The sequence below is a fragment of the Melospiza georgiana genome, chromosome Z (assembly GCF_028018845.1).
Source record: "Melospiza georgiana isolate bMelGeo1 chromosome Z, bMelGeo1.pri, whole genome shotgun sequence".
NCBI lineage: Eukaryota > Metazoa > Chordata > Aves > Passeriformes > Passerellidae > Melospiza > Melospiza georgiana.
This window is the reverse complement of record NC_080465.1, coordinates 39,921,724-39,948,907: the sequence shown is the minus strand read 5'-3', so window position 1 is coordinate 39,948,907 and position 27,184 is coordinate 39,921,724. Positions and strand designations below refer to the sequence as shown.

The 27,184-nt window shown below is 44.3% G+C and overlaps 1 protein-coding gene across 4 annotated transcripts in view; it reads left to right on the top strand.

Moving 5' to 3' along the window:
• Window positions 1-27,184, top strand: part of KANK1 (KN motif and ankyrin repeat domains 1) — a 129,771-nt gene that overhangs the window by 86,748 nt on the left and 15,839 nt on the right. For 2 of the 4 annotated variants that reach the window (XM_058044337.1, XM_058044336.1), the window contains exons 1-2: window positions 14,649-14,733; window positions 15,690-18,341. In XM_058044337.1, the coding sequence (XP_057900320.1) occupies window positions 14,664-14,733; window positions 15,690-18,341 (2,722 nt within the window). In that variant the 5' untranslated portion in view covers window positions 14,649-14,663. Of the gene's footprint in view, window positions 1-14,648; window positions 14,734-15,689; window positions 18,342-27,184 lie in introns of those variants that run through there. The other 2 variants (XM_058044339.1, XM_058044338.1) reach the window with 1 other exon arrangement.

Genomic DNA, 27,184 nt, shown 5'->3' with positions numbered 1-27,184 from the left:
TGCTGTCTGCTCAGAAAAGAGCTGAAAACTTTCTTCTTCTGACTCTTCACACAGACTTTGACAAAACTAAATGCTCAGACGCTTGGAGAGGTAGGTGAGTGTGCAATCTAGTCATACTTGTTCATGTTTTCTGTCTGTCCTTCCCTACCTTTTGCAAAACCTTCTGACCCATAGAAGTAGGTAATGTGACCCTTATCCCTTCTCACAGTCCATCCCTTTATTTTGCCCAATGTCTCCTGCCTAGTTATCTTGCACTGTAATTAATGTTTTACAGAACTGTTTCCTCTTTTTAGAATTAATATATTCTTGTATCTTTTTCTTTATAACAGTCTGTTGATTTCCTTCAACATATATAAGGGCCTGTCTGGGATAGTTTTGCCCTTCTGTATTTGTTTGAAAGCTGCGGGGGGGCAAGGGGGGAAGAGAGGGGCCACAGACTTTTTAATATCTGAGTTTGAAGGTTTGGTCAGATTAGGATGAGGATCAAATTACCTGATAATTGGGAGCAGACAGTACTCCCTACGTAAACCAGACATCCCTTGTCTGGAGCAGTCTCTTACTGCTGAGGGGCATGTTGGTCTATTCCTAGCCCCTTCCCTACCCTTGCTTCACACAACCAACCTCTCTGCCTGGAGCACTGTCATATGGTTTGCAGATCAAGTAATAGAAAGGAAACACTTGTGCAACTCTGCTGCTGTTACTGCAATTTCAGGTCTAATACTAGTAAATAGGTCAATTTTTAACACTTCACGTACACTGCTTCATAAATCTAAAATGTGCAGCTTTCAAAAAAAAACCAGCACAAGAAAATAAAGTGAAGCGCATGGTCATGGTTGAAAAAAGTGGACTAATGTTTGCATATGATACAAGCATAAAGGTTAGATCAGGGCAGTCAGGTTTCAAGGACTTATAAATGTCACCAGGGTTTTTTTACTTCAGTAAGCCCATGGTTAAGTCCTTTCTCCCCCTTTCCTCTTCTCCCCTCCCTCTAGCAGATTCTTTAATTTTAGATATCTTTTTCCATATCTTAAGTTACAAAATTGAAAAAAGGTATTCCCGTCTAAAATCATTCTCTTCTCTTCTGCTTCTGTTGTCTGTTTTTTGTATGTGGAGACAGATGGCTGTTACATAGCTTGTAAGATTGTCAGGACCCAAGTGTGCTTACATGACTGTGCACCCACTGCATCACCCTTTAGACTTTCACCATTCTCCCTCATCATCATTAGTTACAGCCCTGTTCCCTTCCTCTCTCTCAGACACTGTGTCTGCTGTCCAGGATGCTTGTCCTTCCCTTTTTGCTCCCTAATACTCAGTGCCTTTTTCCAGTGCTTGGTTTCTCCCCAACTCTCTCCAGGGATGCAAAGGGACTTCTCCAAGTCTGTACTCTGAAGAGTGTAGACTGATACCCAGCCTTCCTCTGCCTCTGCTTCCTCACAACCCATTTTCAGTGCTCTGGAAAATGCAATGTTGACAATTTTGAGCAAATTACTTATCTGTCCCTTTACAGAGAAAAGTTGTAAGACTAAAACTCTGCAAACATAAATGTGGCTCAGCCACCCCATTTCAGCCCACAGAACAAGTCACCATCACAGCAGCAGGAGAGACATCTCTCTGTGAAACTGTGTGTAGTATCTCTTCATCCAGTCCAGCTTTACTGTCCATCGTCAATCCTGCTACTGTGTGATGTCCTGGTAAACTGACCTGATCTCCTTCTCTGTCAAGGTGACTTGCTTAGTGGATGAGGGAAAGGTTGTGGATGTTTCTGCCAGGACTAAGTGAGCCTTTGACACTGTTTCCCACAGCATTCTCCTGGAGAAATAGGCTGCTCATGGCTCACTGGCTTTACCCACTGCTCTCTGGGTGAAGAACCATCTGGATGGCCAGGCCTCAAGCTGGAGGATGCTGATGGATGGAGTTACATCCAGCTGGTTGCCGGTCACCAGTGGTGTTCCCCAGGGCTCAGTACTGGGGCCAGTTCTGTTTGAGGTTTTTATGGATGATCTGGATGAGGGCATATCAAGCAGTTTAAAGACAACACCAACTCCAGCAGAAGTGTTGATCTGCTGGTGGGCAGAAAGGCTCTGCAGAGGGATCTGGACAGGCTGGATCATGGGCCGAGCCCAGTGGTGTGAGGCTCAACAAGGCCCAGTGCTGGTCCTGCCCTTGGGTCACAGCAACCCCAGGCAGTGCCACAGGCTGGGGCAGAGTGGCTGCAAAGCTGCCACAGGAAAAGGCCCTGGGGGTGCTGGTGACAGCAGCTGAGCGTGAGCCAGCAGTGCCCAGGTGGCCAAGAAGGCCAATGGCATCCTGGCCTGTGCCAGCAATGGTGTGGCCAGCAGGAGCAGGGCAGGGATTGTTCCCTGTACTCAGCACTGGTGAGGCCATACCTCAAATCCTGTGTGCATTTCTGGGCCACTCACTCCAAGAAGGATATGGTGGTGCTGGAGGGAGACCACAGAAGGGCAGTAGAGCTTGGGAAGGGTCTGGAACACAAGTTGTTTAAGGAGTAGCTAAGGGAGCTGGAGTTGTTTAGCCTGAAGAAAAGGAGGCTCAGGAGGACTGTATCACTCTCTACAGCTGCCAGAAAGGAGAGGGTAGCCAGGTGGGGGTCAGCCTCTTCTCCTACGGAACAAGTGATGTGAGGCAAAGGCCTCAAGTTGTGTCGGGCAAGGCTGGATAGGAATTCTTCACAGAAATGTTTGCCAAGTTTGGAACAGGCTTCTCAGGGAAGTGGAAACACCATCTCTGAAGATGTTTAAAAGATGTGTACATGCGGTGCTTGGGAACAGACATGTTTACATAGTGAACATGAAAGTGTTAATAGTTGATGATCATAGAGGTCTTCTCCAACCTAAAAATTTCTGTGATTTTATGATTCTAAGAAAAAAAAAATCACCAGATATGAAGGCTTGAATTGTCTACTTGCTCCCACAACAAAACTTCTTACCATAAACTTTCCCAGGCAATCAGATTGGCATTACTTACCTGGGGATACACAAAATATCAAGTAGTTGAAGTTCATTCTGTGTGATTCCAAACTAGATGTACACTTAAAAATAATATGGGGAGCATTTATCAGTTGCACCTGAAAACATATATTTGACACTGTGACTTAAAATGCATCCTGGACCACCCCAGCTTGGGAAGTCTCTTGAGTTGCAGGTTTCTGTACACCAAGGGAAGAAGTATGTTTGCTTGCTTCTTAGGCCCTTCCAGAGGCATCCGCTAGAGAGGAGATGGCTGTGCAGATCAGTTTCATGTCTGACCTCAGTGGCTAGCAGGTTTTAAATCATTCTGTGGAAACCAGCTGCCAAATTCTGGAAGGCTGTAAAGAAAAAAGCCAGAATAGCACGTGCCCACTCTTTCGCAAATTAAAATCTAGAAGAACCCCATATCTAATCTGCATCAAAATGCAGCAGCTGTTTTTGGGGATAGGAACATAAACCTGACAGTAGTGGGTATGGCCAAGCTCTGTTCTCCCCTGAACTGGATCTCTGTAATCAGGCAGATTATTTCATTCTTTCCAAGCAGAGCCACACCATTGCTGAGGAAATGGTCTGTTGGAGGCATGTGTTTTAAAGAGCTGTGTTTCATCCATCGCCTTTCACAGATCCATTGTGCTCTCTCTGCCTTTTGTTTTCAAAAGGGGTGTGAAATAACCTGCTTTTTAGATAAGAATTTATCAGCTGGATGGCTGCCCATGCACCAAACCTTACATTCCCTCTGCTTCGGACCAAGTCAGGTTTTTTAGTCACTGGGGAGCTGTGCTGTGACCTCAGTTTTGTTTCTACTGCAAACAGTAGCTGAATGAGTTTATTTGACATTTTAATGGTCTCAAAGGCCAAGAAAATAAATACGTATATGCTCTTTGCCTTTAGGTTTAGCTGGTGACTCCACATTTGAATTGCTGGACAAGAGCTGATGTACTGATACACACTTTGGGTTATTGTATGGACTCATGAGATCTTTTCAGCCTGCTGAGTAACAGAGTTTTGAGGACAGTCTACTCAAGGTGCATGACTTGATAAAGTGCCTGTTCAAATGTCGAGCCCTCAAAACTGCAGAGTAATGATAAACAGATGGAGCATGTGTAGACAGCTGCTAAAATCTGTTCTTCTCTAAACAGGATATCATGCTGTCTTTTTTTAGAAAAATGAAACCATATAATGTTAAGATTTTTTTTTTTTCTCTGAGCAGAATCCCAACTGGATTCTGGCCATTCTCTTCTCTTCACCTCCCTATTCCAAGTGTCACTTCTCTTCACCTCCCTATTCAAGTGTTTGTTTTCACAACAGAAAACTGCTTGGCTATTTTAATGATCTCCCCTGCTGATGGAGCTAGAGATGCCCACCACTAACAGACAATCGTGCTTTGCACTGCTTATTCTCACCTGGCTGGTTGAAAGATAGAGCTTAAAAAGCAGCAAGCACAAAGTGGTGGCTGCAGGCCAGGCAGTGTTTAAAGGGCTGTGAATTGAAAACATGGATTGAGTGTCAGCTACCCTAGAGTTTTTCTGTTTTCTGGCAGAAGCTTCAAACCATGGTTAGGAACTGTTCCCAAATAATATTTTGTGGAGAGCTGCTTTTCTTCATGCATGGGGTTGTTAGAGCACAAACCAAACCCAGTTCATTTAAAATTCAATATCTTTTTGGTCCATAGATGAAACAAGTTGGGTTCTTCAGACTTATTTTGTGAGCTCATGGTTTATACTGGATACATCAATGACTTGTAATTCAAGGAAATAATTTTAAATTACCTAGAGGGCAGAACCTACTTTAGAGTCCAAAAGCTGATGCCTGGAAGTATTGTATATTACTTTGCTTCATATTAAATACCACTGAAACTATCAAGACATTCAGGAAACACTTTTATTGGAAGTCAGTAATTTTAGCTGAAGGTATTGCAGAGGACTTGGACCTTGATCCTGCCAATTCAGCACAAGATCCTGAAGCACAGCTGTTTGAAGCAAAGCTCTTCCAGTCTGCAATGAACTTGGAAATTGTTTTGAGAATTCATGTTCCCCCTCCCTTTTTATTTTTAACTGTTCTTGAGAATCTGCATGAAAAACATGCAAATAAGGTTATTTTCCTTTAGTCCTGTGAAGTCCTAGGACCTCTGCCCTTGTTAAATGAGTCTGTCACCTTTTAAGAACAACTGTTGTAAGTAGAGGTAAAGAGAGATGGAGCTGAGGGCTTTGAGGCTCTTTTTATGATCCTGAGAAATGGGTCTTCTTGCATCTAGAATTCCAGTTATCCTTACTTGAGTTAATACTTGGTGTTACGTGGAAACAAGAAAATTGAATATGGAAAAATGGTGCAGTGTTTTCAAAGTGTTGTTACTAACATGAAGGAAATCTTGCATATTTTGGATGTGTTTTAGAAAAAAAAAAGAAACCATATACTAAAAGTTTTATTTTTATCCCTCAAATTATAACCTGCATATGAGAAGCATAAGTAAAAAAGGATTGAATGTAACACAGACAAAATTGCAAGCAGTGGTGGTTACAACAAGGGTAATTGTTCTGCCCAAATTATATCAATGAACCTTTCTGTGCTCTCAGTCCACATGTAGGAGTGAGAAATGAGAGGTGGGTGGGGGGGAAAGGCTTGGGGAGGAAGGGAGAGCACAGTGGGGAAGAGAAGTGACCTGAAATTAAAATTCGCTTTTGGGAATTACATCTGTCTTCTTCAGGAAAAAACCACCAAAACAAAAAAGTCAACCCCAACCCCTGCCTGCCCCCCCGTGCCCCTAACCAAAGCAAAAAAAAAAACAAAAAGCCCAGAAACCCAACATCGTTTTAGTGTGTCACTTGGTAGAGTTCCTTTGTCCTGCTACCAATTTCATGTGTGTTAACCCTTGGGGAGCCAGAGGCATTGTGTGTGAAGTGCACCGCATGTGAAGGGCTGCGAAGGAAACCGCTGGCGCTGGGGCTGGGCTGGCTGCCGGGCTGGGACTGTCTCAGGAAATTCCAAATGAGTATAAATAAATGCTCTGTAGCAACCACTGGGCTCCCTGCCTGCTGATGTGTCAGGACTATGCAGTCCCTTTAAGGCAAAGGAAAGTGTGCTTCAGCCTTAATTTGCTGAAAAACGGAACACGGTAACATCCAGGGGTTTGCTTCTCATGGATCGGTGAGTGAGACCCTCGAATGGGCCTGGGTGAGGCGCCGGCTCTGCTAAAACCAGCCCTTGATGTTCTGACAGGACATTAAGTTGGGACGGATAGAGGGGTTTTTTAATGTTTTTAGTGGGGTTGGGTTAGTCGGGTTGTCTCACAAGTGCTGCCATCTGAAGGGAGGTTGCACTTGGGGTTTCAGGCACCTCTGGTAGCCTCTGTGTTTTCATCCCTATATACAGAGTCGTTTGTTTCCTTCAAAAAGCTCAGGTTTTCTCATGGAAGATCAGCATTGTGAAAGCTCTAGAGAAGGGAGTGGGACTGTGCACCTATTTGCTGCAAAGCATCACTTCAAAAGCAGAAAGGTAGCTGTTGCCCTCAAAGCTGCTAATTTTGAGTATTTTTCATAGACTTTCAATTATAAAACACTGGGTTTAGTTATTTTTAAACTTTTTTCAGAAAATCAGTTTGTTGTTCTGAGTTAGTTTAAATGCAGAGGAAAAGCTTTCAAATTTTTTTTTTGGCAAATGCAAATCACTCAGGCTTTTGAAGCTGGGAAAGCAATACATATCTCATAGAAGGAATCAGTACTAGATTAATATAAAGAAGGGGAGGAGGGAACAATCTCCAGTGTTTGAAATATCATACTGATTATGCAGCATAAACCATATTTCTTATGGAGGCAAGCATGTGACAAAATAATGTCCTTCCAGGACTCATAAAAACAAATATTTGTTGAACCATTCTTGCAGAAGACAATTCTTCCATTTTTTCCACTCTGTGCACAGCTGTAAGACAAAACTGAAACTGTAAATCAGTTTTAATACTCCACAGCAGGTTTATATCCCAGGAGTCCAGGTTCTTTTCTGATGGTTATTCCTGTTACAATAGCCCTATGTATCTGTTCTCCACTTCTCACCTCTTCTGAGATTTATAAGCACAGAAGGGTAATGGCATTATAAATCTAAATATTTTGGTTTTGTAATTCAGTTGCTCTTGGATAGAAAGGGAATACAGCCTTCTTTGCTTGTGCTTCAGCAGGTAACACTGATGCACCTTTGTGTTAAAAGACGTTTTCAGGCAAACATCCTGCTTACATCTATGACTTCTTTGGGGAGATGATTTGGATATATAAGAAAGGAAGAAAAAAATTGGGGGGTTTTTGCTTTACCAGCCTTTTACCTCAGTATTGTGAAGCCTAACCTACTGTGTGGATTCAAGTCCTGGACTTCGTAACTACACTCTTCCTTTGTCACTTTTGCTGTGATACTGAAGCAACAGGAGGCGATGTACTGTTGGAAGAGTGGGGCAGGTGTGCCACATTTTCAAGGGCTGGCCAGGGAGGTGGGGGAGCCGTGTGGTTTCTCCTGTGTCACAGAGGACAGCAAGGTGCTTCACCAACACTGGGAGTCAACTTGTGTTCATCACTTGCTTTCAGTGTAAGCCAAGGTGTTTCTTTCTCAGTTACATTGCTTGACATTAATGGGGCATTGGTGGAGGACGATGTGGGAAGCACATCAGCGAAATGCAACTAAGGCTGTTTCTGACTTGCCTGACAGTGGACCTGCTGGTCATGCTCAAAGCCACAGCTCACCCCAGAGGTGGGGCTGCGACAGCAATCAGCCGAAGCAGCCACTGTTTCCAGTTGTTTCTGTCCAGAGGTGGCAGGGCATTGGTAACAGGAGCAGTCACCGCCACGGTTTCTGCTCTGCTCTTCCTTGCTGCTGACGGGCATGTAGCAGACTAAGCCAATGACTGTGTCCCTTCCCACCCATGCCCTGCTTCCTGCCACTCACTGCCCTTGGGACCTCTGAGTCAGACACTGGGATGGGGGCAAAACAGGCAAGCCTCTTAGTTTTTGTGGTTAATGGCCCTGAGGTGGTGCACACACAAGATGTTCCAACACAAAACTGACAGATATTGAATTATTCCAAGTATATTAAAAAGTAGATTTATTATCAGCCTCAAATAAAGCAGTTGTCAATAATATAAAGCAGATTTTGTGAATTTCAATAGGGGGGCATTTTGCCGTCACTCTTAAGATTATTGTGCTTTTTACTTCCCCAGGAACATATTTCTCTTAAAAAATATTATCTATTTAGGATTAATTAATTTGCACAACTTTCTTATAGTATGTATTTTCTAGTTTAAATTAACTTTTGTTTGAGCTGCAAGTTTTCAGTTCACGGATGTAAAAGTTTTAGACATTAAAAGGTCTAGAGAGGGTTAAGAGGTGTGTTTTTGGAAGGTGGTTTTTGCTTTCAGCTCACAGAAATAACTTTTAGCTGTGGGTATATGATGTTCAGATATAAATTCTGTAGTTAAGTCTGTTTGTACCATGTGAAAGAAAACACTTAACAGTGTGAAAATGGGTAATGTGACCTTGAAAGACCCTGTTCTAACACCAAAAGGGCTATTCACTAGATATAACCTCCTTTGATTAGCTGGCTGGTAAGCATTCTGAGCATTTTCTTTGAGACACCAAAATGCTCTGTTGTAGCTGGCAAAGAGAGCCAGCTATGTACCAAAGAGAAGAATAAAAGCTAGAGTCTCTTCTTAACCTCTTCAAGGTTAAGAAATTGTTCTGTGGTTGAGGAATTGAGCCCTGAGGAGGAGGTGACAGTGGGACATCCAGACTAGTGCATCCATCTGATCACAGTACCAAAGCAAGAGCTGGCCAGTCAGCCTCACTTCAGTGCCAGGTGAGATCATGGAGGAGATCCTCCTGAAAATTATGTACATGAAAAATCAGGAGGTGTTTCCTGACAGCCAACATGGCTTCACTGAGGGCACACCATGCCCAACAAATGTGGGGGCCTTTCGTGGTGGGGTGACAGTGGATGGTTGGATCCAATATTATCTACCTGGATTTATGCAAAGTATTTGACACTGTCTCACCTCTCTAATCCAGACACACATGGATTTGATAGATGTATAAAGAACAGACTGGATGGCTGCACTCAAAGGGTTGGACTCAACAATTCAATGTCCAAATGAAGATCAGTAACACCCTCCCAGGGTCAGCAATGGGACTGGCACTGTTTAATGTCTTCATTGGTGACATGATCAGTGGCAGCACCCTCAGCACATTTGCCAGGGACTCCAGGTCATGTGGTGTGGTCAGCACTCCAGGGAGCAGGGATGCCATCCAGAAGGGTTGAGAGGTGGGCCTGTGTCCTCAAGTACAGCAAGGCCGAGTGAAAGGTTCTGGATCGGGGCAATCCTGAGCACAAATACAGGCTGAGCGGAGAACGGACTGAGAGCACCCTCAGGGAGAAGGACTTGGGGATGCTGTTTGACAAGAAGCTTTAAATAACCCAGCAATGTGTATTTGCAGCCCAGAAAGCCAACTGCATCCTGGGCTGCATATACAGAAGTGTGACCAACAGGCCATTCTCCACCTTTTCTCCACTCCTGTGAGACCCCACCTGCAATACCGTGTCCAGGTCTGGGTCCCCCAGCATAAGAGGCATGTGGACCTGCTGGAGTGAGTTCAGAGGAGGGTCATTAAGATGATCAGAGGGCTGGATCATCTCTCCTGTGAAGACAGGCTGAGAGAGTGTGAGTTGTTCAGCCTGGGGAAGTGAAGCCTCCAGGGAGACCTTCCAGCAACATTCTGAGCACATACAGGGGGGCCTGCAAGAAAGCTGGAGAGGCACTTTCTATGAGGGCATGTAGTGACGCTTTTAATGTTATTTGCATTGTGGCTGTGATTGTTTATTCTCCTGTTCCTGTACTCATCCTATTTCTAGAAACAGCATGGTATTAAAAGAGCAGATAAATTCCTTAAATTCCTTCTTTTACCAAAGTTGCATTGTAAATGGGCCATCTTAGCCCGGTGCCCTGGTGTTTGTTCCCAGAGCAAGCAAAACACAGCAGCCATCTGAACCATCACTTTTCAACTGATGCTGCTTATGTTCATTGACTTAAGGTACTACATCTCTGTATCTTAAGAATTGACTGTACTCTGAATTTACTTGATTCACATTTCTGCAGCTTAACCACTGCAAATACCTGAGCTGGAGCATCTACATTGTGAAATAAAACCCATATAAATACTATACAGCTTCACCCCTTCTCTGTTATTATCGCAGAAGTTGATATCCCCCATTTTCTGATTATAACCCCCACCCTAAGCACTGAGTATTTAGATGTCAGATTTAAAAGTCAGCTCTCCAGCTGGGGTATTGGCATATAAATTTTGAAAAGTAATCTAAAAACTAAGTGTTTTCCCAGTTTTCTGCTTCTCATTTTTTTCCAAATTAAATTTGCAGCATACATTTTACACCAGAGATTTATTTGTTAGGCAAAATGTGCAGTAAATGCTCCTCTGTGACAGGAGAATCCTCCATCCCTCTAAGTGTGGGTTTGGTAGCAGGGTCTGTTCTGGTTTGGACTGTAGTACCCCATACCCAGCAGTATCAGGTGCATCAGGAGTTACATCACATTTGCTTAGAGCATGACTGCAGATGAGTATGAGCCAAACAGCCTACCTTCCTTACAAGGCAGTATTTATTGGTTGGTTTCCGTGGCAGAAAAAGAGATGAAGGTGTTATCAGCCACATCCACAGCACAGTGTAGCATTCTGGGCAGTTGTGCAGTGTTCTTGTACAAGCAGAGCTGGGCCATCCCAGCAGCACAGCCTTGTGCTGCAGGAGGGGTGGCTGAGGCCAGCACCCAGCCCCAGAGTATGACCATGAGCAGCTTGTTGGCTTGTCCTGCCTGCTGGGCCAGTGTGTACTCCACACCTGAGGTGTGCTTCACATCGCCACTTTGTGCTGTAACTGCAAAGAGAAAATCAAACACTTGATGCTTCTGCTGTGTCTGGAAAAGTACAGAAATTATTTGCTGTTTCTCTAAGTTTTTTCTCTCTAGGTTCTTGGAATTAAAAAAAAAAAATCTTTTAGGTCAACAGTTTAGTTTTTGGACTTTTCCCCACCAGCACTTTTGAAAACAATATAGACCTAGATTGAACTGTTGGGGAGCAAGTAGTTTCATGGCATCTCCTGTATATTGCTAGCCAAGAGAAAAGTGATGAATGAGTGTGAAAGGTTAAGGTCTATTTTCCAAGAGGTTTTATTGTGGTTGTTTTGTTTAACTTATATTCAAATCCCAATGCTTGAAAAGGAGAATGAAAGAAAAATGGTCAAATATTCAATTTGACTTTAAAAAAAAAAGAAAGTGCTTGGCCTCATGAGTTTTGGATCTTTCTAGAAGGTGAAATTGATGTTTATATATAGTAAAATGTAGAAAAAGAAAAGAACGAAAGTAGTATTTTGGAGGTGGGAGGAGAAGGGGAAAGTTCACCAATTTATTCTCTGTTGTAGTAAGGAATCAAAAAGTCAGAACTTTTCTTTTTTAATTCCTTTTCCTGGCCTAGATAAGCTTTCAAATTGAAGTTGAGCATATAAAAATACTGATTGACTCCATTTATGCCAACTACTGCTTCTGCATTTTTTCCTTTGCAACATTCTTTATTAATTGTCTTACACCATAACTCTGGAAGGAGACTGTTATTCATAACAATATTTCAATAAAACATATTACTTTAGTAGAGTCAAATGCATGATAAAAATGCATTAGAGGAGATATCATAACCAGATGGGGACAGTGGGCTCAACATATGATATCTGTATTTTTCAAGGCACCTCAGACTTTCAGTGTTGGAAATAACATCTTGTGTTTGCTCTTCTTGGACCCTCCAAGTCAGCTCTACAATAAAGGTTTTCTAGCATGCAGAACCAAAACTCAATGTGTGCCCACACTCCCCTTGCTGTTGTCTTCCTGAGAAGTCCTGTGGCACAGAAACTAAATATTCTATTCTTTTTCCAGTTCTCCTGGTCTGAAAGCTGCCATGATTAGTGTGGACTCAGGTAGAGCTGACTCGATATTTTAATATACTGATGTTCTTGTGTAGTGCATTGGATAGGATATAATTTAATAGAAGTTGGCAAGACTGGAATGTTTGGACAGAGTCAGTCTCAGTGGTACAGAAAGTGAGGAGTACATTTTTTAAACGCTACTTGTGTCCTCCTGCCCATGGTTATCCTGTAGCAGGGAGAGGGAAATGAAGTCTATGTGTACTTCTGGAGAAATGCATTAATAATGACAGTACCACAATGAGCTCTCTATGCTTCACAGAGTGTTCTGCTTCACTGGTACTGGATTTAAAACATGATGTGTTTGTGTCTCATTGCATTTGGACTTGATGATCTTAAAGGTCTTTTCCAATCTTCCTTTTCTACGAAAAGAAGAGTGTCTGCAGCATTTGTATGTGTTTGTGCATCTGCACCTGTGATTAATACTTGCCTGATACACTACAGAGGCTAGGGAATTGTCCATGATCAACTGGCCAAGGATGGGACAAGGAGCCTAACAAGAGTGTTTGTACTGTGTGGTGTTTGCTGCAATATTTCTATGTGTGTGGGCACAGGAATCTTTGGCTCACTTGAGGTCTTTGGGCATGAAGGGACACTGAGGTTCATCTGGGGTACCTGCTGGCGTAGCATTTGGTACTCACCCACCACAGCTAGGAAGTGAATCTATCCATGGTTCATCCACGACCTAAGGGCTGAAAAGGCTGCACCCTTACCAGGTGTTTATTAATTTCATTTTTATTAGATTTTTTTCCCCTTTTGGAACCAACAAAACCATTTTTATTGCTTCAAAACAGCCGTCCATTTTGTTTTGTTTCATGTTTAGCAGGCACGCCCATTTTGACTTTTCTCTGAAACAACAAAATGCACAAAGGCTTGGCACAGTTCCTGCAAGCTGCATCAGTGTTGTGTTGGTGGTGGTGGTGGATTGCATGCCTGATCCCCTTTTGTCTTAAAGTACCAAGAAGGGGTCAATACTGGGGTCGCATGGGTGGAATGCTCACTGTGCTGTTTTAAGGAGAAGCAGCAGGCTCTCAGCTCCAGGCACGTCTTGTGCTTTCACCACAAACAAACTCAGTCCTGGCAGTGCTGCAAGCTCAAGCTGAGGACAAGAGAGATTCCACTGTGAAGACACTGAGTTGCATGCACGTGTTGTGGAGAAGTTTATTGAGGGATTCAGTGTCAGAGTGGTTGTTTCTCTCTTACTGTATTTTTATAGATTTCTGTTTAGCAGTCTTAATTCCATCAAGAACAAAATACGTAAGAGATCCCAGTTTGACTCCCATGACTGAACATGAGATTTGCATGTCTTTTTAGAGGACTTATGAATATTTTTCCAAAGATGCATTAATTCTTAAGTCCTAGGCCCTTCACAGAGGAAAAGTCTGTTCTTCCTTCCCCCATCCAACACTTATTCATTGTTCCTAAGGACAGTTTAGAAAAACTGTTTGACTTCACTGGTGTAGTGATGGGAAAATCAGAGATGTTGCTGGGTAGGAGGACAAGGACCAAGACAAGCAAAGGAAAGGAACTGGAGAAAATGGGACAACAGGTAAAACCGATGGAGCTTGAATTTGCATGGGCTGGACCAGATTTTGGTCTATAATTGGTGGTGCAAGCAAATGAATGTAAGAAATACAGGGAGAAAATAGTTGAGAAATACAAAGTATGAGGACAAGGCAAAAAGAATCCAGAAGAGTACAGGGAATGAGGGTCAAGGAGAGAGTGGGCACAAACCTAGGCTGCAGGCAGGACCGACCTAGGGTGTGGAGGTATTGGGGTGTGGAGAGTTTGTCTGCAGGGAATGGAGCCAGCATGAGAATCTGGGAGCAGAGTACTGACTTCACGGAGGAAGAGGAATAATTTAGAGAATATGCTCTCATTCTCTCCATGGCAGTGGGGGTCCTGGAGATTGTTCCCCTGCCTGACATTGAGGCAGTCCTACTGGACAGCACGGAGCTGTGGGTCCTCATGTGTCTGAAGTGTTTTTGTATGCATGTATTTTTGCTTCCAGTGGTATTTAGACGGCTATTTTGGGTGTATCTGTAAGTAAATACCACACCACACTGACACTCTGGTCTTTCAGCAGAAACATGTGGTCTGGGGGGGTTGTTTGTGTCTGTCGAGCCGTCTGTCTACACTGCAGAACCGAGGTGACCGGGCCGGCCCCAGTGCTGCGGCTCTGAGATGTGCGTGCCCGTGTCTGTGCCTCCGTGCTGTTCTCTTCCCGAACCGTGGATGGCAGGCTCTTCTGAGCAGCGTCCTCCTCCATAGCTCGGGATGTCCTGTGGTAGCCAAAGGCATGCCATGACAGAGCAGTTACACTGTTTGCAGGCAAAGCTTTTCCTAAGTATGCCAAGGAGACTGGAAAAACAGGAGCTTCCCCCGCCGAAAACCTTTTCAGTACAACATGAAGTCACTTCCTGTAGTTGCACTAAGTCTAGAGCTTCTTTTTTCCCCTCCTCTCTGCTCCCTGCCTCCTCCTTCCCCGAGGCTTGTGTTCCTTTCGGAGGACGCGGCTCCCGAGCCTCTCCTTTGGGAAGCGGGAGGGAGCGCAGGGGGCAGCGCGGCGGGCGGAGCGCGGTGCGGCGCGGGGGAGGAGGACGGCGCTTCCTTATGGGGTGGTTGAAGCAGCAGCGAGGCGGAGGGAGGCAGGGCTCCGGCGTGTGACACATGAAGCTGGGACAGCCATACGTGGCTGGAAAATTTGCAGTGTGGGGGCAGAGACATGTGGCTAAGTCAGGTAACCGGAAAGCTGGCTTTTATTATTCCTCCAGCGCATAACTTGCAATAGTTGTTTTTCCGTTGTTTTTTGGTTTGTTTTTTTTTTTTTCCTCCCGTTTATTTGTATGTTTCCTCCTGCCAAGTATGAGGCCAGGAGGAGCAGGTTGTAAGGCAGTGCTGTATATAAATACGCAGCCTGAGAAAACCCAGCCGATGTATTGAACTTTTTATTTAGATTGCTTCAGGAACAGGTGAGTCCTGCGGCTGGAGGGCAGGCGGGTGCACCTCTTGTATGACGCTTGTCCCTGAGCAGAGGGGTCGGGACCCTGCTGGAAGGGGATCTGGCTGCCTGTCGTGGTGGTGGAGTTTCACGGAGTTTAAAATGAAAGAGGCAGAGGTGCTGGTGGAAGTAATATGAGCTGAGAGCAAATTGGTGGTGCTGCTGTTGCAGCAGCACTTCCCAGAGCCATGAAACAGCGCTGCAGAGCTGTGTAAAGTCCAGTGGCATCAGTTGCATAAGGAGCAGGGTCAGAGTTCCCATTGCCTGCTTGAATGCACCCTCTAGAGAAGCTGGTCTGCGGATGGTTTGTGTGGTACATTGTAATCCTGTGGTCTTTACATGATAACATAACATGTGGGAAAGCTTGTGGGGCGTAGGAAGACTGGAAGGATTTGAGCAAGGACTGGAAGGATTTGAGATACTCGCTGTGCCCCTTCAGTAACAGATGCTATCTCTTTGTTTGCATGTGTTCACATTTATGTGGGTATGCACTTCCTCAGCATTTGAAAACCCACTGATTAACTTTTAAAAAGTTAATCAGGATTTAGTGTTAAGGGTCAGTCAGCGGAAAGTCGGTCTGTTCGCTGAGCTGCAGCAGCAGTTTCTGCCTCAGGCGTGCAGGGAGCACACGTCCTTCTGCGCTTGTGTGTGAGTACGTCGTTTACTGAATGCTGATTCTGTTTCTTCTTTTCCAGAAAAAGAGGAAGTTAATGTAAATGGAGAAGATGAAAAAGAACGTAAAGACCCTTATTTTGTGGAAACACCTTATGGCTACCAGCTAGACTTGGATTTTCTGAAGTACGTGGATGATATACAAAAGGGGAATACCATTAAGAAGCTAAATATAAGAAAGAGGAGGAAAGCTGTACCAGCCTCGGTGGGTACTAAGAATTCTGGTGGCCAGTGCAGTGGCTGGACCTCCACAGAGTCTCTATCTTCATCAAACAGTGATGAGAACAAGCAGTCTTTGGCAACGAGGTGTCAAGTAACCTTGCCTATCCCTGCCAAACCCTCAGTTTCCTTTGAAGTATCTCCTACCTACTTAACTGTCCCAGAGAATAAACAGCTTCCTCCTCCCTCCCCCCAGCCTCCTCGGCACAACCTCCTTGTAACAAAAACCCTCATGGAAACACGGAGGCGACTGGAGCAGGAGAGGATGATGCAGGTCACGCCTGGAGATGTCCGCAGGCCTCGACTTTCCAGCTTCGGAGGCATGGGCTCCACAAGCTCCCTCCCCTCTTTTGTGGGATCCAGTGGGTACAGTCATGTGTCTCAGCACCTGCAGAATGGGTATCAGGGGAACGGTGACTATGGTGCCTGTTTCAGCTCCTCACTGGGCAGTTCCATTCGTCACAGCCCCATGAGCTCGGGAATATCCACACCGGTCACCAACGTGAGCCCGGTGCATCTGCAGCACATCAGGGAGCAAATGGCAGTTGCCCTCAAGCGTCTCAAGGAGCTCGAGGAGCAAGTCAAGACTATTCCTGTGCTGCAGGTCAAAATTTCAGTGTTGCAGGAGGAGAAGAGGCACATGATGGCTGAACTGAAAAACCATAGGAAAGCCACTCAAAATGACACATACGGTTTCAGAAAGCGATCCTATAGTGCAGGAAATGCAGAGCAGTGGGAACACATGTCTCAGGTGAGAAGAGGTGGAGAACTGTATATAGATTGTGAGGAAGAGATGGAGAGTGTGGAGCAGAGCTCTCAGAGGATAGAGGAGTTCAGGCAGCTGACTGCTGAAATGCAAGCCCTGGAGAAAAAAATCCAAGATAGCAGCTACGAAAGTCCGGCAAACCTTCAGGTGAACAGAGTAAGTCTGACAAAAGAAGCCCGATCTGTTGCTGTGGGTGCTGATGAGAACATGAACGATGTCGTTATATACAACAGATTGGCAAGGCAACACAAAGAAATAGCTGTGGGAACAGAGAAAGAAGTGAAGGAGTGTGGAGTTGGGGTGACAGAGGCCATGCTTGGATTGTCTACAGAGGCTGAGAAGGAGATAGAGCTTCAGCAGCAGACCATCGAAGCCCTTAAGGAGAAGATATATAGACTAGAGGTGCAGTTAAAGGAAACCACCCATGACAGGGAAATGACCAAATTAAAACAGGAGTTGCAGGCAGCTGGGTCTAGAAAGAAGGTGGATAAAGCCATGATGGCTCAGCCCCCTGTTGTCAGTAGGATGGTGGAGGCTGTCGTACAAACGAGAGACCAAATGGTGGGAGACCATGTGGACGTTGCTGATTCGTCAGTGGGAAACCATCTGCAGACGAGCAGCATCGGCACCTCCTGCAGGCCTGCCACGCGGAGCACGGCTGTGGGCCCCGAGCTCCTGATGAGCCGATGGCTGGTGAGGGAGAGGGCAGACGTGCAAGATCAGGGTACAGGGAGGTCCATGGAGCTCCATGATAAGTCCGTGGGCACAGAGACAAGCATCTGTGAGACAGGTGTCAACACGGAGGAGCCGTCAGAGGTGCCGAGCCCTTGCCAGATGGCACAGGCGGTTGGAGCAGTGAGGTCTGTGGGCTGCGGGGACTGCTCGGTGAACGTGGTGGTTTGTGTGCCCAAGGAACACGTGTCCCGTGAAACAGCCACAGAGGCTGTACCCAGGGCCGAGGCAACAGTGATGGCTGTGCCTTCCACAGCTAGCCAGCAAACCAGCACTGCTTTGGAGATGGTGAGCCAGTGCACCAGCACGGAGGTGGCCTGCCTGGCAGACTGTGGGACTAACACCACTCTGAGCAGCTGTGATAAGCAGACCGGCACGGACGGCGTGGAGCTGCGGAGTGTGGCAGTGGGGGATGGCCGGGTGAAGGACATACACGCGTCTGCTAAGATGCGTTCGGTTGGAGTGGGCACCGTGCTCTCCAGCCACCCCGGCTTTGAAAAGCCTTCTGCAGTAAAAACCAAAGACTGTGGCACTGGGCAGATAAGTGTTTATGAGAACTATCTGGTTGGTCTGAAAATGAGGAGCATTGCCTGTGGACCCCCGCCGTTGCCGGTTGTCCCAGCTGGCACCAGGAGCATAGGCGTGGGGGGAGAGTCTGTGTGCGACCCCGTCAGTGGTCAGTCGGAGAGCCCTCTGCCTCCATCTGAGCTCAGGACAGGCTTGGATCACTACATTGAACGCGTGCAGAAGCTGCTGCAGGAGCAGCAGATGCTGCTTGCTGAAAATTACAGCGAATTGGCAGAAGCCTTTGGGGAGCCGCACTCCCAGATTGGATCTCTCAATTCACAACTCATCAGCACCCTCACCTCCATCAACTCTGTCATGAAATACGCCAGTACAGAGGAGCTGCATAGCCTGGACCTTCAGAAGCAGTGCATGGAGAGAAGCACCCCATCAGGTAAGCCCAGCATCGAGACACGCATCTGGTGCATTTTTTGGCTCTTTCCCAGGGCTGCAGATCAGTTGCCTGCTAACCTCTCAGTTAGTCTGGAAGCCACTGTGTAGCCCTCCCCAAAGCAGCACAGAGCATAGCACTGTTATGGAATGCCCATTGGGTATTCCGTCCGACCCATCGCTGGCAGCTGAAAAAGCAGTTTTATCTCTCCCAGTCCAGCAAGCTCTGAAGGTCCTGTTGATGATGGTGCCATGTCTCTGACTATGCAAGAGAGGTGTCAAAAATTTTGAAAGGTTTAACCACCAACGTGCTGATTTCATGTTATAACTTCAGGAGTTTTGAGGTTAATGCCCATGGGTTTGGAATTTTAAACTTGGCATGCATATTTTTAAAAACAACAGTGTCAGATTTTTCAGAGCCAAAAGTCACTTAAAGTGTTGGTATCAAACTGACTTGTTTCCACAGACATTTGCCTAGATTTTGTAGTATTTCTTCCAAAGGCACATTGCCTTTGTTCGTTGTGCTGCTCAGACAGAGAGCTGTGGGGTGCTTTCCCTATTCCAGCAGGGCTGATTGCTTTATAATAGGCAACTCCAGAGAACTTCACAGAAACCACATCTTGGACTTTCTCTGTTCCAGTTACTGTTTGTTGTAATCCCTAGTTACAGCCTCGTGTTTGAAAGGCATAACTACTGCTGGAGGTTTTGGTGACCCTCAGGAAAGGCAAGAATTTTAATTTAAACACTCCTTGCTTTTTATTTTTTAATTTTAAAAATATAGACAACTATTTTGAGGGATTTTTTTTTATTCCCTGGGGTAGAGTTGAGTACTTTTAATTTTTTTTAATGTGTCTGATCATCTAGTTTAAAACTTAGCCATTTTTTAGTATCAGTGAATCCAACCACATTACTATTAAGTTTGTAAATGGTGGCATCCTGGAAACCAATATGTAATGCCTGGTGGTGACTGTTAGATACCTCCTTCTTGCTCCTACCATACAGTGACTGAAACAAGAGGTTAAGAAGGTGGCAAAGACTGGCTCTAATGCATGTCCTGTAGATGCTGAATAGTGAAAATACCTTTGAGTATGTACTGTTTAATATCAGCATAATGTTATTGGCTAATCCAAATAGTTACATAAAGGTCTTGCAGCTTGCTTACTGTCTTAAAACTTACCTATTTTTGTTAAAACGCAGCTTGGTAAATCTGTTTTTTAGCACATCTGTGGACGTGCTAAATAGAGCCATCCACGTAATAAGCTGAGTTTAAAAACCTCAAAGGTTTACTTTCTCATAGTGAAGGAATAAGCAACATTTATGTAGTGGTAAGGAAAACAGATGATACTCTGTCTGCAATCATGCAATATGATACTGTATAAGCAATATTTTTATCTTTCTGGCATGGACTTTATATTCCAGTCTACTTAGAAGTAGTGATATAATAATAATAATAATAATAATAATAATAATAATAATAATAATAATAATAATAATAATAATAATAATAGTAAAAATAATAATAGTATTTAGCAGACATCAGAAATGTCTGTAAAACAGCAAACCAGAGTTATCACTAGCTGTAAATCCTTAATTCCTTTCCCAGCTTGTACTGCACAGTATCAAATGTGTAGTCAAGAGGTTTGAAAGCATTTAGACACAGGTGGAACAACAGATCATATTTACTAAAAATGTTAATACGTGGATTCAGATTTCACATTCCTGATAAAATTATTTTGGAATAATTTTATTTTAACTTGTAATGCCATTATCTTTAGCTGTGGATGATGAGTGTAAAATTTCTTTATTTTTAGTCCCTGGTGAGGGATGCCTGGACAGCATACATAAATCAAGCTACAGTCTATAACAGTTTAGATCCATGGAGAATTGGAGTGGAAAGGAGGTCTTAAGCCTGAAATGTTACCCTGTCTCTTTCTATTAATTCTGAAAATACTGCCTTTAATACATTTATATGTTGGTCCTGGTCCTGCTGCCCTTCCTATGGTATTACAGGTCATGTGTTACATGTAGAGAGATTATTTGCTGAATGAAGCACTAAATTGGATAATTCTGTAATCATTGGAACTAATAGAGCCTTTCTTTTTCCATGCATCAGTATTTCATGACAGCTTGTGAGCTTTTAATAAGTCTTCTTCCTCACATTTAGATCTCTTGGATGTAGCTTTTCAGGTGTGTGTATGAACTCAGCCAGTTCCCTTTTCTCTGGGCCTCGCATCTCAGACTGATTTTTGTAAAGCTTTATAAACACAAAAAAGCCTTCAGAGCACTGAGTTTCTGTTCAACTTCAGTTAAAATAAGCAACTGAGTTGAAGCTATTTAGAGAAGCGTGACTGCATGCACCTCGTTTTTTTTTTTTTAGAAAAACAGGCTGAAGTGTCAGTTTCCAATTAGCATCAGTAGTGTCATATTTAATGTTTTATTCAAAGAGCATCTTAGGAAGTATCTCTTAGAGGCCAATTTCTTTTCAGGCAAAAATACCTGAGCTAGGTTTGAGGCTTATGCCAGCTGTGGTTTATCTCTTCGTGGGAATCAGTTAGGCTGGCTCTGGACCCTGGTGAAACCAACAAGGACAAAAGCAAGACTCAAGACGTGCTCTCTTCTCCCAGACACCATTACCTCTCCCTCTTTTCCCATTCTGGACTCTCTTTCCTCTCCTGGAGGTGTTCCACATTAAAGCTGTGGGACTTTGGTCTGGAGAAGAAAGAGCGCCTCTCATCTTCTGCTTTTGTCCTTGTTGGTTTTGCCACATGATTTGGGTACCAGTTTGCCATACTAATGGATCAGTGCTCTCTGCTGCTTCTGAGGTAGCACATCAGCCGAGTTCTCAGCTTTACAGATTTATCTCCCTGTTTTTGCTGGGGAGACAGGGTGTGCTGCAGGGGCCTCTGCCACCTCACCTTCCCAGACACAGTTTGTGGCAGGTGATGGAGACACAGGCAGGAAAGCTGGAGCCTGCTGAGCAGGACACAGGCTGGCAGTTTTCATCTCTAGAAACCTTAGACCACTGAGATCATCTCTGAGCCAAGTCTACTAGCAATTGGTATTTTGCTTGTTGCAAAATAATCACCTTCCCTTCTGTAACTTGGCAACTCCTATTAACATTTACATATGTACTGTCTTTCAGCAGCCCTAGTGACCTTAGGGAATTCAGACCCACTGGCCAGATGAGCTCCTTCCCCCTCTGCAAAGTCATGTTAGCTGGCCTTGGTAACCTGTGTGTCCAGCTTATCCGTATGGATATGGGTCACAAGCCGAGATGCTAATTGATCCATATTCTTAGACTAGACAGCATATAGGAAGCCTAAAGGGAGGCAAGTGGATTAATCTCCTCTGTTTGTTGCACTAGATTTTTAAAGAATTTTCAGGATGTTATATTTGAATGCTCATATGATGTGTTTTGTGAGATATCAGCCAGAAGCCTAATGTCACTTGTACAGGTTCTAATTACATGGACTTTTCACAAATCTTTTACAAGTTTAGGTGGCTATCTTTCACTAGCAGGGAGTTTTCAAGAATGGTATTTAAGAACAACTGATCTGCCATTGCCCTGAAAAATTATCTGAGCACACTTGACCTGAAAATGCATTGCTATTTTGCCTCAGTGGTCTTCAGATATCAGTTTTATTGTCACATTTTCAAACAATCCTGACTGAGTGTCCCAGTAGAAGCATTACACTACTTAGTCATCTTGAGGAAGGGGGCAGCTTCTTGAGTTAAAACTTCAGGGAGTGAAATAGGAAGCATGTGATGTCAGAATGTCTAGAGGGTTTGGAAATCTTGATGTGCCATCTAGTGGAAAATCTTCCAAGGTTTTCAGCTTTTAAGTTTTAACCAGAGCTGGGGAAGCAGGCTGAGGGATAGTGGAAAGACCAAAAGAGTGATGGTGATGTGAGAAGGCCCTGGTTCCCCAAAATTGGACTAATGAGGCAGTGTGAACATGGTTGTCTTCTTCTGTGCTGTCAGCTGTAATGCAGGCAGTTGCAGAAAGCTGTTTTTCTTTGCAGCTCTTGTGTTGGAGACACCTTTCTCTTGAAGAGCGTGTCGTTTGACAGGTTAGTTAGTAGCTTCTCTCCTGGCAGCACAGACCATGCTATTGCAGCTGAAGGCTTAGGGCTTGCTTGAGGCTCAGAAGGCTGTGTTGATGTGGCACAGGTATGGTGGTGATCCTGTAAAACTCTGGGTTGCTACAAATCACAGTGATTGTGCCTGTGTCTGGGCAGGTGAAGGAAGTCCTCAGCTCCAGCTGCCACAGATGCATGCCTTAATCATCAGGTTAAGTTTCTGTACAGGTGTTCTCACTTGTGTAGCAAGCAGGATACATCCATCAGTCTGCTGGGAAGATGTGGAGCATTTTCCACATTCCTGGAAGGTTGTGCATGACACAGAACAGCCACGCAGATGGTCCCACCTAAGTTCCACATGAATTCTGTTTATTTACATGTGTTTGGCTGGTGTCTCAGAGAATACAGTGCCTCCTCTGCATGTTTACTGGCAGGTGCTTTCTGCTAGTTGTGACAACATGGGAAGCTCAATGGGAATGCTGTTCAAAAATGGTGCCAGCCTCCATAAACCTCTTCTGAGAGGTTTGAGGTACCTTCCCATGTCATATGTTAACACAAGCTCATTACTGTTGTCATTATAAGCGCTGTAATATTTGCTTGTTTGACTCAGTGGTAGCACTGCTTGTAGTGTTTGAATGTAAAAGCTGCTCTATCTCCTGGCTTCTGCTTCAGTTAGCAGAGAACATAATTTACCACAGTATAGATTATTTTTCCCTTCAAATTTATTGCTGCTTATAGAGTGGCAATCTGCAGTCTGCTAAGCTGTCTGTTAGACAGAGCCCCAGTTTTCTCCCTATGGTGTGGCACAGAGATGCAATGTTCAAGCACTGAGCTCTGTTTTGGAGTTCCACTCCCATGGTAACAGACACAGCTATGAATATTTAATAGCAAGGGATTCCCATTTTTCCAAGGAAGTGTTGTCATATTTCAGCAACAATAAAGCATCAGCTGATAAAATTAAATCCACATGAATGAGAGAGAAAGAAGTACTCCAAGCTGACCTTCCTACTGTGCCCAGCATCATGAGATGCTTTGAACCACCACTCCTCAGGGAGATGAAGGATGGCTCTCACCAAGCTTCACACACAATTGTCTTGAAAAGAGAGCCTTTCATAAGTAAGATGATTATCTGCTTCAAAGATGTGTGATCTTTTGTGGCCAGTCATGTTTAATGAAAAGAATTGGGTTCAACTTCCAGTTTCAACAAGCTGGATTCACAATCCAATTTGGGGATAGAAAACAACTTCTTAGCACAGAGAAAATGGTTAAAGTGGGAGTGAAAATTAGATTGTTCTTGCAGTTCTCTTACTAGAGCCTTCATCCTATTAGAAGGAGTGTTTTCCCTGGAGCTGAAGGATGGTTCAACGTCTGCCAATGCTCAGGCCCCAAGAGAATCTGCCTTCTGTCAGTTTATTGTATAAAAAGCTCATGTGTGGTAATTTTTTGTTTTGAAACTTTGAGTTCACTGACTTTTAACCTGGAGTGGCTCAAAAGTACCTTTTATAATGAAACTGCTTTCTAGTCTTGTGAAAGTACTGCATTCATCAGTTGGATGGGTTACTATCAATCGTTGCAAATGTTTAAACATAACATGTTTGCTCATTACTGCCTTTTTATGTACCTTAGTAGAATGGGTTTTATTCTTTAATAGTTCTGATATGTAGACCAAATTGAAAGTGGATTAAAATAATTTATATTTTAAAAAAACGCTTTTTAGGCATGACAGTTTAAAAACGCTGGAGGAGAGTACTTCAGTTAAAATAATTTTGTAATGAGCTTATTGTTACTGTAAAGAAATCATGCAGTGTAAAAGAGAAGTATTTCCTTGCTATATATGCTCCAGACAGTATTTGAGCGCTGTCTTTAGTGGGGAATGTGTACCTTGTGTTACTGACTATTATAAACATATTGTGCAAATAAATGCTTGCACTGACCAAAAGGTTAAAAATAAAATCTTTCTCAGCTACCACATAAGAAAAGCTTGTGCACTTTTTTAACCTACAAGCCTATGATGTTCCATCCAGAGAGCTGGGTTCTCATCTTGATGGTATTTAATCCCCCAGCCTTGCTTGCACTTCTCTTGATTTCCAGTAGGATAAAAGTACTGTCAAGCTAAATTGGTTTTATGATAATACTTAGGTTTGCTTCCATCAAACTAAATGGAAATTTTCAGAAGCGGGTGAAGGCCAGACTTCTGTTCCTATGAGTTCATCACAAATTCAAAAGAATCTGTTGAATTCCCTGAACCAACTAACAGCATGACTACTTGTGCTGTCATAAATGTGAGAGAAAGTCTGCAATTAGGAAGGAAAATTGCATCCTAATAACATTATATTATAGGTGCCAGAAATGGCATGGGTAGTCCTTTGCTTCTCTGTAGCAGCTTTGCTGTCACCCTGGTTTAAATTGGTGAGATTTTCAAAAGAAGCACAAGTGATTTATGAGAGGAGATTCCTTCTAAAAAATTAAAAATATGTATTCTCATTCCTTCAAATCACTGGAGATAAACCCCTGAAGATGGTCCAATCACTTGTTTCTCTGTGTTACTGATAAAAGCAACTTTCTGCTAAGTGTTTATGTACAGATGAAGTTGCTTTCTGCGTGTTTATGTACAGATGAACCTAGCAAGTTTTTTGTTTGATGTGTCATACTTTTGCCTCTAAATTACACCTGAACTTTTCCAAAATTGTCTACTATATTGAAAAATACATAAGAAGTTTTTGACAGGTTCCTTCTGTAGCTCACTATTCTATATCAATACTTAGAAACTTACATCAAGTTTGCACTATATGCATGAAACAGTAAGCTAAGGAATATCATCAAGACAATATTATTATCTGTCTGGAGGGTCTCTGAGGCTCCCGAGGGTCTCTGTCTGGAGGCAGTGCCTGGCTAAGGATTGACCTGTTGGCAGATTTGCTGTCAGTGCTGTGCGCCACGACCTGGAGGATTCTGCTCAAGCATACTTGAGATCTCTCTGAAGTGAGAGGAACAGTGTATTTTAAGGTCTGTGTAGACCAGTGGTGATCCTCAGCCAGGGTTTCATTTCCACACTGGAGGGGTGTGCACCTCCAGCTGTAAGAGTGGCCCTGCAGTTCTGTTGGAGGAAGAAGGAACTCGGTTCATTTGGCTTTTTGGTTTGCACAGCAGTAGATTAATCTATTAAATCATGGACCGTAATGTTGGGTGGTACAGCTCCTTCCTTTGTCTCTTTTTCTCACTGATTTGACTCAGTGCTATCCAAGTGTCTTTATGTTTGCTGTCTTGAAAAGGGGAAGGCCTGGGAGCTGATATTAAATGATAATTAATGGCTCACAGCATTAATACTGAGTTGGACCCAAAGCTCTCTTTCCCTCATCATTGGGTACTGTGCATGCAATAAGTGTAGACATCTAAGAGCTTTGCAGGGTGAATGAGTGCACTGACCGGTTCACCTAATGCGCATTAATTGTCTCCTTGCCCTCAAGTCTTGATGTCACCCTCTTTTGTCAGGTGCCAGGAGCCAGCTGAGCAGAACCCTTTTCTTCTTCATTGGAAGGCATGGACATCATGCCCTAGATCCTGAATTCAGTCTGGTGCTTCTCAGCCAATGATGCATGCACCAGAAGAGGGAAACTGTTGAAATCATCTTGCATTGGTGGCAGGTTCAGGATAGGAGGGGGAGAAAAGTCTACTACTGTCGTCATTGCTGTCTGTCCTACCCTTCAGCTCCCTCCCCTGCCTGTCCCAGGGCAGGAGGGAGACACCTGAGGAAATTTAGGCTTTGGGGGCATGACAGGGGTCCACCAGGTGCTGCTGTTGTTTCACCTCAGGCTGGAGCCCCAGCTCTGGCATGCGAAGCCCAGCTGTGCCTCCAGACACACCATGGTTGTCTCAGCTGCTTCTGTAGGAGAACCCTCCTGTCTGGCAGACTATGCAGACAGTTCTGCTGAAAGCAAACCTGGGCACCTTGGGAACTTTGCATGTCTCTGGATGCTTCAGAGCAGGTTTCCTTCACTCCTTTTCATGTTCTCAGAGGCCAGTCTGGAGCAGAAGCGGTGACCTGGTAAAACCAGCCCAGGCAGCCACCACCAGCTGCAGCTGGAAGTGGTTACTGTGCTTGATACTCTTTAATTGTACCTCAGCTCCAAGCAAGCAAAGACACAGTTCCCTTGTTTTTCAGCCATGGGAGTTTAAAAATCATTGTTGGCTTGATGTTCTATCACCTTGGCAGCCCTCTTCTCCACAGCTGTTGGATGAAGGATGATGCTTGCTGTTGGGAAGAGACCTGACCAAAGTCAGTCAGTGCTGCAAAGTGGCTAAGTGGGTAGTGGTGGGGGAGCAAGGGCAGGACTTCCCGCTTGCTTTTCATGGGTGTCCAGGTGCTCAGCCATGTCTCTAGAAGGGTTACTTCTACCTAGGGGGCCCGGGAAGCTGCTGCATTCTTACACACACACACACACACGCACGCACACACAGTTTTCACTCTTAAGAAAAAGCATTTTTGCTGTGCTGCTTGTGACATGATGGTCAATGCCCTGCTGTGTGCCTTTTCCTGCAGACAGCTTTCCCTGTATGTTGGAGGAGCTATAATCCATGATGGAATTGGGCAATAGGCCTCACTGCTGGAGAAGGGTGCTTTGGGAAATGCATGCAGGGTTAGACTTGGTTGGAAGCTCAGAGACTTGGGTGGCAATGGGAGCAAAAAGGAGGAGGCTGCTGGGAAGTGACAATGTTTGGAAAAATCAGCTTTGTTATGTCCTGTTGTAGGAAAAATTCACTGAGGTGA